The following is a 12,270-nucleotide window of genomic DNA, read 5'->3' as shown; positions in this document are numbered from 1 at the left end:
CCAGGAAGCTAATAAGGTCATTGCTTTTTTGGAGGGGCAGCTTGGAGTAACATACCTAAGGCCAGCAGTGAGGCAGTGTTTAGGCCATAGAACTGCCAGCTAGTCCGTCCATCTCTTTCTGTGGGTGGTGGCAATGACAGCCTCAGACCTGGTTTCCCCGACTCTGGCTCTCCTCCATGGCCTTAGGGGATACTTTCCAAGAGAAGTGCAGCTCCTGTCCCTCATGCCATTATTTTAGGTTTTATCCTGTTTTCCTGAAAAAGAATCTGCATCTGAGAGATGCCCAGAGAAGTGGGGATTTCATACATAGAAGGTTTGAGCTTATGAGCTGTGTGACTTTAGGCAAATTACTTTACTCCTCTGTGCCTCAGTCTCTTCAATATCAACTTAAAATACTAATAATAGCTGCTTCGTTGGATTTTTGAGGGGATTAAGTGAACTAATTCATGTAAAGCACTTAGAACAGTACCAGGAACATGGTAGCAATTTAATAAAATGTTACCTTATTATAATAATGGTCATCATTTTGACACGATGGTCCTAAAATATGTCAAATCTAGGAACTCAATGTCAGTCCTTGGTAAACAGGATAGTGGGAAGGCATCTTTCCAGTCCCACACATTGCCTAGGGCTGTCATACCCACAGGGTTTCATAAAACAGAAAAATGGCCAACATTACAGAATGAAATAAGTCTCTTTTCCTAATGAGACTTCCATAGATATTTGTTAAAAAGTATTCAAGAACAGGATCATTTTTCAACCTTATCTTTGTTCTCCTACCTTCTCCTCACCCCGTGTGAGAATGGATTTGTTCTCTGTACCCTGCCTGGAACATGCCTTGTTTCCTTCTTATGGTTTCATTAATTATGCATTTAATATCAGCAGGAACAGCATCCATCACTAAGCGCTGCTGGCCTTGGCAGCCACTGTCCAGAGGAGGGGTAGGTGCAATGAGATTATCTCTAATATCTTTTCTGGAACTGCGGTTTTATGATACAAGGGCAAAAAGCAAGAAGCTCTGTGGGTGCCACTCTGTGGGTGACAAGACCTGGGAATTATAGAAATTATGTTTTCTGCCTGAGGCTAAAATAATTTGCATTCCCAAGCCCTGTTCAGGAGGCTGGGCCTTGGCATTTACATGCATTTGAATGGTCAGGGAAGACCAAGGGAGGATTTCAAATTCAACTCCGCAAGGAATTCTGTTTAAGAGCAATTCTCATGGGTCCAGGACTACTGCAACACATTATGAGGAACTCAGAAGCAGAGCAGAGCACTGCTCTGCCCTCAAGGATCTTAGAGTCATATAGTACGCTGTAAATCCATCTTCTAGCATCCAAGCTTTTGAAGATGACTAACTTTTTTTTTTTAGTTTACATATTTATTTTTGAGAGAGAGGGAGAGAGAGAAAATGTGCAAGAGAGGCAGAGAGAGAGGGAGAGAAAGAATCCCAAGCAGGCTTCACCACCAGCACAGAGCCCAACATGGGGCTCAATCCCACAAATCGTGAGACCATGGCCTGAAGTCAAGAGTTGGATGCTTAACTGACTGAGCCACACAGGTGCCCCAGAGATGACTAACTTTTATTAAGCATCTACTTAGGGCATTTTCATCCTCACCATAACCCTGTTAGGTTGGGATATACCCAGTTTACTGGTGAATATACTGAGCTTCAGAGAAGTGGTTGACTTTTCTGTTAAAGGTCATCTAGCCGCTAAGCAGGAGCTGCTGGAATTCAATTCCAGTCCTGTGTGCAAGTCCCAGGCCCTTTCCACTCTTCTGCACTGTCTCTTAAAAACAGAGTGCCTTTCAAATCTAGGAGACAGCTCTATTTAGCTTCAGAAACACTGTCTGCCCTAGTTAGCTCTTGCTGGAATCTGGGATAGAGAGCTCTACAATGATTGGCTGTGGGATTAGATTCTCCATATTGGGTACTCTGATTGGCCAGGAATCCGTGGCTACACTTCAGATGTGCTCTTTGGCCCTAGGAAGATTGTTTCTCTCTTAGGCAGCTGTCTGATTACTACTAAGAACATTCTCTCTACTTGGGAAACTGTAATTGGCTCTGCATTTGGTAATTCCAGCCTTGGCCTTGAGGCATTTCTGGATCAGCTTCTGGGCACCAGATCACCTTGGGATCATTTTTGAACCTGTACTGTAGACCCTATGAAATGAAAAGGATACTTCCAGTCATTAGTGAAGGACTAAAAGCAGGCTTGGTCTTTATAAAGGCAATGTAACTAGTAATGGCAAAAAAAAAAAAAGTGTGAGAGAGTATACACACACATGGAGAGCACCCATTGAAGGCTTGAAGAGGCCCACTGTATCCCCCCAGAGTACTTCCCACCCAGGGAAGATCCTGGTGGGACAACTTCACCACACCAAAAGATGGTCACATGCTTGGGGATAGCTTCTTTGGCCATACCTGCTTCAGCTTGAGGACTCTAGACTACCTCTGACATGATGTTCCTAACCTGAATCCATGATTGGAGGCTTTTACTCCCAAAATCACTCCCAAATTCCCAAATTAACAAGAATGCACAGGGAGTGCTGGGCTCATTAATGAACTCGCTCAACAAATATTTCCTGAGCATGTGCTGGGTTAGACACAACACTGGATATTGGATATTCAACAGTGAATAAAAAGAGGGGGTTCTTGCCTGCAGGATGCTCACATCCATTAGAAGAGACAGGAAATAAATAAGTTCAACTTAAAACATGTCAAAAATCCTGTGAACAGGGTGTAATGAAGGTGAATGGGTGGATCTGCTTTAGACAGGGCACATTGGGAAGGCTTCCCCAGGAAGTGATATTTGGAAGGCAGCTATGCTCACCATTTTATGACCAATGCCCACTTAGGAAGTGATTTTTGAACTGGGATTGCAAGATGAAGTAGGAGTTTTTTAGGCAGTGATTTCCTCATTTGGCCCTTACAGTTACCTCCCTTTACATACTATTAGCTTCATCTTTCCAGATGAGGAAACTGAGACTCAGAGAGGTAGGGCAACTTGCCCATGAAAATGGAGCTGATAACTGGAGTGGAACCCTGGAAGGCAACCTTACAGTGTCTATTAAAACAAACAACAAAGACAACAAACAACAAAATCTGTGTAGACCTTGTCTTTTAACAGTTCCAGATCTCGGAATGTTTACTACATTATAGTCTCTCATGCATAAAGATGTATAAACAAAATGTTGATTACAGCACTGCTGCTAAAGAAAACAAAGTTGGAGTTAATCTGAATGCCTATAAACAGGTAATTGGTTAAAATTAAAGTATATACTTATAGAAGAATACCATACAGCAATAAAAGAGACAGAAGTAGATCTGTACAGGCTAATGTGGAAACATAGGCAAGAAATATTGATGAGAGAAAAAAGCAAAGTACAGCAGACTACTCTAAAAAAAAAATGTCTATACATGTTTGTTTATACATAAAAAAATTTTTAGGATATCCAGGAAAGTGTTAAAATTTTTTTCTTCTGAGGAATTAGACTAGGGTCCAAGTAGTATGGAAAATTACTTTTTATCATTTAATCTTTTATACCATTTTTTTTGCCATGTGTATATTACACTTATAATTTTTTGAGAGTTAATTGAAAGTAACTAAATTCTAGTTATACCCGCTAGCAGTATGACTTTGGGTGGTCATTTATGTGGATCTCACTGTTTACTTACATCTGTGAAATAAGGGAGTTCAACCAGATGACCCTTAAATTTATTCTAGTTCTAACTTTCTATTGTCCTATTATTTCAAAATATTACATTTCCGATCAGAAGCCACCTCAACTCTTCCCCCAGGGAAGAAAGATCCATATGTTTGACTAAAGCCTCTGTGGCTTGCCTGAGCCAGCTGAGCTGGGTACTTAATAGACATGCCACCAGGCAGTTTGGAGCAGGGAGGAAAGAAAAATCTAGAACCTTTTGAAACAATGGGAGAATTTTTGTAACAATATGGTGATCAATAAATAAATATTTTCTAGCACCCAGCTACATTTAAGCCATTGTGCTGAATATGGCATTAGGGATACACATAAGTAGAAGACAAGATCCTTGGTGCTTGTGGAGCTTACATTTGGAAAGACAGGACAGACAAATAATCTATGACTAGCACCATGGACAATGCCACCACTCCATTTACTGAGCACTTGACATGTGCCAAGCCTGTGGTGGATGATTTCATGTGCGTTTTATTTTATTTTATTTTATTTTATTTTATTTTATTTTATTTTATTTTATTTTATTTTATTTTATTTTATTTTTATTTTATTTCACTTTACTTATTATGAAATTTATTGTCAAATTGGTTTCCATACAATACCCAGTGCTCATCCCAACAGGTGCCCTCCTCAATACCCATCACCTACCCTCCCCACCCTCCCACCCCCCATCAACCCTCAGTTTGTTCTCAGTTTTTAAGAGTTTCTTATGGTTTGGCTCACTCCCTCTCTAACCTTTTTTTTTCCCCTTCCCCTCCCCCATGGTCTTCTGTTCAGTTTCTCAGGATCCACATAAAAGTGAAAATATATGATATCTGTCTTTCTCTGTATGACTTATTTCACGTAGCATAACACTCTCCAGTTCCATCCATGTTGCTACAAAAGGCCATATTTCATTCTTTCTCATTGCCAAGTAGTATTCCATTGTGTATATAAACCACAATTTCTTTATCCATTCATCAGTTGATACCTAGCACTTAACAACAATCCATTCTGGTAGTTACCATTATTTTCTTCCATTTTACAGGTAAGGAAAATGAGGTTCAGAAGTCAAATAAGTAGCTAAAGGCAACCCAGGTAGTAAGAGATAGAACTGGTATTCACATCGTAGTCCATGAGACACTGATGCTTGTATTTTCTTCACTTCCACTGGATGATATTGTCATGGAATGTGAGTAGAGCACAAGGGTAGGTGTAGAACAGTAGACCCAAATCTGTGGTTGCACATACTAAGAGCTACTCAAATTCAGAAGGGTTGAGCAGACCTGATGTGCCATCTGAGAAGGCTTTGTGAAAGAAGTGGGTCTTGAATGGGGCTTTGATGAAAGAATAGAACTTAGGTGCAATAGGTGAGCCAAGCCAAGGAGGCCAAGATGCTCATGTTGTGTCTATGGAGCCTGAGCAGATCAGCCCCTTCGGAATAGGCACTTTACTGAGGGAGAAAACACTGGAAATTGAATGAGGCCTGAAAACCCATGTTATTGCCTTTTGTCCTGGTTCTTTAAGAGCAAAAGACAAGGAAGGTCCAGAGCAGAGGCATTATGAGCACCCAGAAGTGTCTGCTTTGGCCACTGCTCACCTCTCAGGTTATTGTATAGAGCCACTCACCATGACAGACTTCCCTCAGTTCCAAAATTGGTTCCACATAGCTCTTTGGGCAAAACTGGGCTGGGCCTGTGGATGAGATACTTAGGGGCACATTTCTGATCTACTAAGAAAAAAGAGGCCTAGGATCTATGATCTCGTAACCCACAAAGATCTTCAAGGAGGGAAGACAAAGGAAAATCAGGTTCATTTCTAAGCATGTACCCCACAGAATTGAAAACATACATCCACGCAAACACTTGTATGTAGAAATTCATAGATACATTATTCATAATAGCCAAAATGTGGCAACAACACAAATGTCAGTCAATGGATGAATGGGTAAGTAAAATGTGGTATATCCATATGATAAATTAGTATTCAGCAATAAAAATAAGTGAAGTACTGATACATGTGACAGCACAGATGAACCTTGAAAAACATTATGCTTAGTGAAAGAAGCCAGACATGAAAGGTTACATATTTTATTATTCCCTTTCTATGAAATGTCAGATTGAGCAAATCCACAGGGACAGAAAGTAGATTAGTGATTTCCAGGGGCTAAGGGGGAGACGAGAATGGGGAATGACTGCTAATAGTGGAGACGGTTGTATTACCTTTTGTGAATATACTGAAAACTATTGAATTCTATACTCTAAAAAGTGAATGTTATGATATATGGATTATATATAACAGGAATGGGGTGGCAGAGAAAACATTTTTGAAGGACTAAGGACAGAGGCTAGCAAGAGGCTCTAGATTTGACATGTCTGTGTGTTCTCAGATGTGTTGAGGGGACACTTCTGGAATGGTTTTTGAAAGTAATAGCAATTCAACTTACTTTGTCCTATCTTTGTTCTTATTGTGCCCTAATTATTCTTATGGAATTTTCCTGAAATCAGGAATTTATCACCTTCAAAATAACACTTTCCATGCCCTTTGACCGGGTTTTCTGTTTCCTTGGATTGTTGTTCCATCTGATCTTAAATGGGGGGAGGTATTAGCTGTGCTTAGGCAGACCAAAGCAACACATTTTCAGAACCTGCAAGTCATGGGGGCACCAGGAGGAAGGACAGCCAGAGTGGCCGGGAGAACTGACCTGTATAGTGTGTTTGGATAAGCAGTGTTACTACGGAAACAGGAGAGCTTGAGATATGATTCTTATGGGAAGCCTTTGAAGGATGTTGAGGAAGGGAGTGATAGAACCCACCTTGGTTTTGTTTTGTTTTTTTTCGAACCCACCTTGTTTTAAGAAGATCCTCTGGTCTCTGTGTGGAGAGTTGACTTGGACTCCACAAGCCAGTAGTTTGCTTCTTTGTACTCCAGGAGCGGCTTGGTCTTTCGGACCCTGGGAGATAAATTTCAAAAAAGAAAAACTTTTTCTGCCCACAGAATGTGAGCCCCACGGGGGTAGGGACTGCTGTCTGTGTATGTGCACTCCCTATGCCCACATGACGACAATGCCTAGCGTGTAGAAGGTGTTCAATAAAAAAATGTATTAATGCATCTTCAGGCAAAGACTGACCATGGTGTGTAGAAAGAGTCCTCAACTTTGATCAGAAGGCCTGAGTTCAAATTCCAGATCTACTGTATATATAACAAACTGAGTGACCTTTGGAAAAATACCTAACCCCTCCAAGCCGCATTATCTTCATCTGTAAAAGGGGACTAATGATAGCTACCAGGTTTTAAGAGATAAAAGGAGGGATGTACGGGAAAGTGCCTGGCCCATGGTAAAAATGAAATACTTGTTTTCTTCTTTCTGAAACTGGAAGCATAAGCCCATTTGAAAGCAACGCTCTGGGCAGCAGTAATGATGTTATCAAGGGTAAAGCTGCTTTTTACTTAGTCTTGGCCATCTGAAACCTCCAATGAATATCTTTGAATTAAGGATGAAAGTCTCAATGGTGAGTGATTTCCCTAGCTAGTGTTACCCTTCTTCTTGCTAGTCAGTGTTGAGAGGGGGCTGAAAGTGGATAAGTTTGTGCAGCAAAGTTCCCCCCACCATCTGCTCCTTATAGGGGCTTGTCATCTTATAATAATAGCCCTGAGCACTCAGGGAGCCAGGTTGTACTATTTCCTCTGCTACCAAAGGAATCAATATATATAGCCCTTTAAAAACATCATCTCATGTAACCTTTACTACTAGGTCTCTGCAATGGGTACAGGGGGTACCCCTTTTGCAGATGGGTTCACTAAGGCTCCATTTCTCAGGTTCTGTAGATTGTATCAATATCGTTATCACTGCAGCCAATATTTTGGAGCACTTGCCATGTGCAGAATGCTTTGCTGGTTCTATTTTAACAAAAGCCAGTGGAGTGATGTCTTGTATTAGCCCTAGTGTTTAGCACCAACTGATCATGTAAGTATTGTAATTACAACGAGCCTACCTATAAACCAGGCCCTCAGAGGTTCTTGAACTCAAACGAACATCAGAATTACCCAGAGTGCTTATGAACACACAGATTTCAGAGTCTGATTCAGTAGGTCTAGGGTAGAGCCAGAGAATTTGCATTTCTTTTTTTTTTTTTAATGTCTATTTATTTTTTGAGAGAGAGAGAGAGGGAGAGGGAGAGTGGATAGAGAGATGGGGGGACAGAGAATCCCAGACAGGCCCTGCATTGTCAGCACAGAGACCAATGCAGGGCTCAAACCCATGAACAGTGAGATCATGCCCTGAGCCAAAATCAAGAGCCTGACTGAGCCATCCGGGCGCCCCAGATAATTTGCATTTCTAACAAGTTCCCAGGTGATGCTGTTGCTAGTGGTCTGGGGCCATACCTTGAAACTATTGACCTAAGGAGAAGGAGGAGGCAAAATATTCTAAGACAGAATGGGTTTCAGGCTGGTCCTCTGAGCTATCAGGTGGATTAGGGAGGACTTCCAGAAATACATATCCCTCATCAACCTCTAATTCTACCAGGGCACTCAGCTTGCGCAAGTTGTTTGTCTTTCAAAACACAAAATGAAGCAATTTTTCAAAAGCAGCCCTAAAACCCTCCCCTGTCACCAGACTGGGGACCTGGTCAGTGCCTAGAGAAATCCATCTATTGTCCTTGGTTTGGCCAGGATGTTAATTTCAGAGTCCATGCCAGTTAGAAAATTGCAGTGCACAGAATTAAACTGGTTCTGCCACTATCTTCTGCCATTTTCATAAATTGTTCACATTACCCAGCATTTAATATGCTTTCCCACTTCAGACCCTCTCCATGACTATTCTCTACTCCTTCATTTACAGCTGTGGAACAACTATTTTCATCTGGCGGTGGCTTTTATCACTCAGGATTCTCTGCAGCTGGAGCAGTTCTCGCACGCCAAATACAACAAAATCCTGAATAAGTAGGTTGAATGTTTGGATCTCCTTGAAGTGGGGGCTTCATGGAAATCTCTGAGATGGAGACTGAAGCAGACATTTGTTGTTTCTCATAGGTATGGGGACATGAGACGGCTAATTGGCTTCTCCATCCGTGATATGTGGTACAAGCTTGGTGAGTAGGCCCATGCATCCAGACAGACACATCTGCACACGCCAAGCTCCTTCTAGAAGACCATCTGTTAGAGGGCCACAGGGGTTTCAGTGGTGGGAGCTTGAAATAACAGTTTATCACTGTGTGCATCCTGGGTCCTTAATAAGCACCTGATGAGAGAGAGAGAGCCCATCCCTGTGTGCTGCCCCCAAACAGCCGCAGATCTTGCTTGATGCCCCTGAAGGCTTAAGAAGTCAAACTGGAATTTACAAAAAGGAGGAAGGGCAGGACTGCTGAGGGAACTCATGTTCTCACACATCACATGCATGCTTCCTGCTGACTGGTGTGCCCTTCCACCTCCAGTTTAAGTGATGTTGTGATGTACAAAAGACCCTCCAACCCTACGGAGGAGAATTGGCTCTGTGGAAGATGAGGGTCTTTTGTGACATGATGTGAGCCGGAGGGTGACCCCAGAAGCCACCCTTGTCCCAGTGAGCTACAGGACTCATGTGTGAACTGTGTGGTACCTGTGGATGGAAGGAACTGGAGATGGAATCAGGGAGACATTTATTGAGAGTCTGAGTCAGCCCTGTGCTAAGGAGATCTTATTTAATCTTCAGTCACCTTCTGCAAGATGGAAAAATGCCCCCTCCTTTTATTGATCAGGAAACTCAGAGAGGGAAGTAACTTGCTTGAGATCAAACAGCTGCAAGGCCCAGAGCTTGGTTTTGATCCCACAAGGACAGGGGCCACACACCTTGCCTCAGGCCTGAATCCTGCTCCATAAATATAAGTGTTGAAAGGATGAATGGATAGGTGGATAGATTAATGTAGTTACAAGTAATGAACTATTTTCATCTCCAATTTTCCTGTGCCCTTCTTGACTCTCTGCTGCTAATCTACTCTGCCCTGGGCTTGGATGTAGCCATCTTCAGAGGAGACACTCACAGGGACTGTGCCTAGTTTTCGGATTCAACCTAAATTACCTCTCCTGACATTGCTTCTTGCTTCCCCAGAGGTTTTAATGTCTTTCAGTTCCCTTCGGGTTTCCTGGACAGCAGTTTCTTGCCCTTTCCAGCAAGGTCCATTCACTGCAGGGGAAGCACAGTGGATAGGCCATCAGTCTGGGTTCTGTCGTCTCTGGCAGCATCAGACTTGGGTTAAGAGCACACACTGGTACCAGAAGGGCTAAGAGTTGCTTTACAAAATCAAAGGGTGGCCTGGACAACCAGGATCAGAACAGACTGCCACATACCCGCCTTGGGCCTTGCCCTGTCATTTACAAGCTGTGAGGTCCAAAGCAAGGGGACTGAGTGACACTGGGTAGAATCTGGGGAAATAGCACCTTCTCCCAGCGCACTTATGAGTTTCATAAGAGTAAAAACTGAGAGAGTAAAGCCATGGAGGCCATACCCATGGTCAGAATTTTTATCATCATTTTCATCCTTGCCCCATCAGGACAGAACCTAATTTTCCTGTTATGCCTCTTTAATCATTAGCACCAGGCCTATAGGGCAGGGCCCAGGCAGGTAATGTAAAAGAGTGAAGGGGCTGGGATATGTTAAACCCATAGACATCCATAACACAGGGTCCTGTCAACATTTGGAGTTGGATAATTCTTTGTTGTATGGATGCCCTGTGCACTGAAAGATATTTAATAGCATCCCCGACCTCTACTCACTAGATGCCAACAGCATCCTCCCTACTCCCTAGTTGTTACAATCCAAAAAGTCTGTAGACATTGCCAAATGTCCGTGGGGAGGGGGAAAGGGATGTGCAAAACCACCCCTATTTGAAAACCACTGCTGTAAAGAAATACTGTCTCTGCCGTATTTTTCTAGAAAAGCATGCCTTTATCGGTCTTTTATTTCTCCACTTTGGAAAAGGACAGGGATATAAGAAATATTTTATGTGTCATTGACCATTATTCTTCAGTAGGAAAAAAAAAAAAGGATAGTGCAAGTGCACGGCTACCTAATAGTCAGCACATGGCCTCAGGGTCAGGAATATGGGAGGAAGTAGCTGGCCTGGAACGAAGTCAAGCAAACATACCCCCAGCGGAAGGGGCAGCTGCCGTTCTGATCTGATTCATTGCCATCCTGTTAGAAAGCAAGGCCAGTGATGTCCCCATCTTCCAGTTTTTCAAAAGAAGCCAGGAAACAAATTTTTTAAATGCATTTTCCAATTTCTAAATATTGATGATAACTAATCGGAAGTTTTAAAAACATTGCATGTGCCAGTGAAACATGAGTGGCCCGGCTTCAGTTTGCGTTTGACCTTGCACTCTTTGCTTCACAACGGCAGAGACGAGGTAAAGCCGCGGTGGGCTTCCTTTCCCACACCGACACCCCAGCCGTTGCCAGAACTGCAAAACCGGGATCTGCGCTTTGTTTGTCTCTAGCTTTTCCACACAGGCTGCTCTTTCCTGAATGTCCTTCATTGCCGTTGTTTTGCACACAGAAGATTTTATTTAGATATAGATTATGTTTTGGCAGACGTTCCTGCACTCCCAATTATGCTGATGAATGGAAAGATGTTACCAAATATTCCACCTGCTTAGAATTCCACAGAACATCAGAGCTGGAAGGGCCCTTTAGAGATCATATTGTCCAGAATTTTTCTAACGTTTATTTTTAGCTGAAGGCCAATAAAAAAAAAAAGAAAAAGAATCTCCTGCTCAATACATAAGTTGGTTGAAAGCCAAGCTATTCTAACTAAAGTGGGGTGGGGGGCCCAGAGCCCATTATAATGGGCCACACCTGAGCTCCCATGTGGACCCCTGAAGATTTTCTGGGGAAAGATCCTGAAGCACTTCAGAGAAGGGTGTGAAGTTATGGGTCTAATCCAACCCACCACTTTACCTGTGAGGAAACAGGCACAGAGAGGTGAAGAGGTATGTACAAAGTCAGACCGTGGATTAAGAAGCAGATTCAGGACAAGGACCCTGGCCTGAGTGTCTGTCCTGAAGTATTGCAGACTCCTTGCTATTTGCAAATACAAATGATGAATTACTGCAATTAAAAGATATACTTGTGGGGTGCCTGGGTGGCTCAGTCAGTTAAGCATCCGACTTTGGCTCAGGTCATGATCTCACGGTTCATGACTTCAAGCCCCATGTTGGGCTCTGTGCTGACAGCTCAGAGCCGGGAACCTGCTTCGGATTCTGTGTCTTCTTCTCTCTCCGCCCCTCCCCTGCTGGCGCTCTCTCTCTTCTCTCTCAACTCAAAAATTAATAAACATTAAAAAAAAAAGATATACTTATTAGGGTTTGGGGTTGCAAGAAAGAGAAACTGACTGTGCCTGCCTTAATCAAAGAAGGTACTTATCAGAAGGGCAAGGAGAACCAGGCTGTGAAGGACAGGGTCAGAGCCACTTTAGGATCCAGGGGAGGTGGCACAACTTTGCCTTTAGTGTGTTCCATTCAGGCATCACCCTGTTTAAAGATCCAGTCCCCAGAGGATGTCATTCTATTGGCCTTCCTTGGATGACCTCTCCCTTGATG

At 42.8% G+C, this 12,270-nt stretch overlaps 1 protein-coding gene and 1 long non-coding RNA gene across 3 annotated transcripts in view; one reads left to right on the top strand and one right to left on the bottom strand.

Annotated features, from left to right (window-relative positions):
* DOCK2 (dedicator of cytokinesis 2) overlaps positions 1-12,270 on the top strand; it is a 417,345-nt gene that overhangs the window by 338,224 nt on the left and 66,851 nt on the right. For both annotated transcript variants that reach the window (XM_007077642.3, XM_042992600.1), the window contains exons 31-32: positions 8,540-8,640; positions 8,731-8,789. In XM_007077642.3, coding sequence (XP_007077704.1) covers positions 8,540-8,640; positions 8,731-8,789 — 160 coding nt within the window. The remainder of the gene's footprint in view (positions 1-8,539; positions 8,641-8,730; positions 8,790-12,270) is intronic.
* Positions 1-12,270, bottom strand: part of LOC122240377 — a 32,040-nt gene that overhangs the window by 12,322 nt on the left and 7,448 nt on the right. The window contains exons 3-5 of the long non-coding RNA XR_006220018.1: positions 9,755-9,859; positions 6,544-6,649; positions 56-254 (exon numbers count right to left, since the gene is read on the bottom strand). This is a non-coding gene — a long non-coding RNA (uncharacterized LOC122240377). The remainder of the gene's footprint in view (positions 1-55; positions 255-6,543; positions 6,650-9,754; positions 9,860-12,270) is intronic.

The sequence above is a fragment of the Panthera tigris genome, chromosome A1 (genome assembly GCF_018350195.1).
Source record: "Panthera tigris isolate Pti1 chromosome A1, P.tigris_Pti1_mat1.1, whole genome shotgun sequence".
In the NCBI taxonomy this organism is placed as follows: domain Eukaryota; kingdom Metazoa; phylum Chordata; class Mammalia; order Carnivora; family Felidae; genus Panthera; species Panthera tigris.
This window is presented reverse-complemented; position numbering and strand designations above follow the sequence as displayed.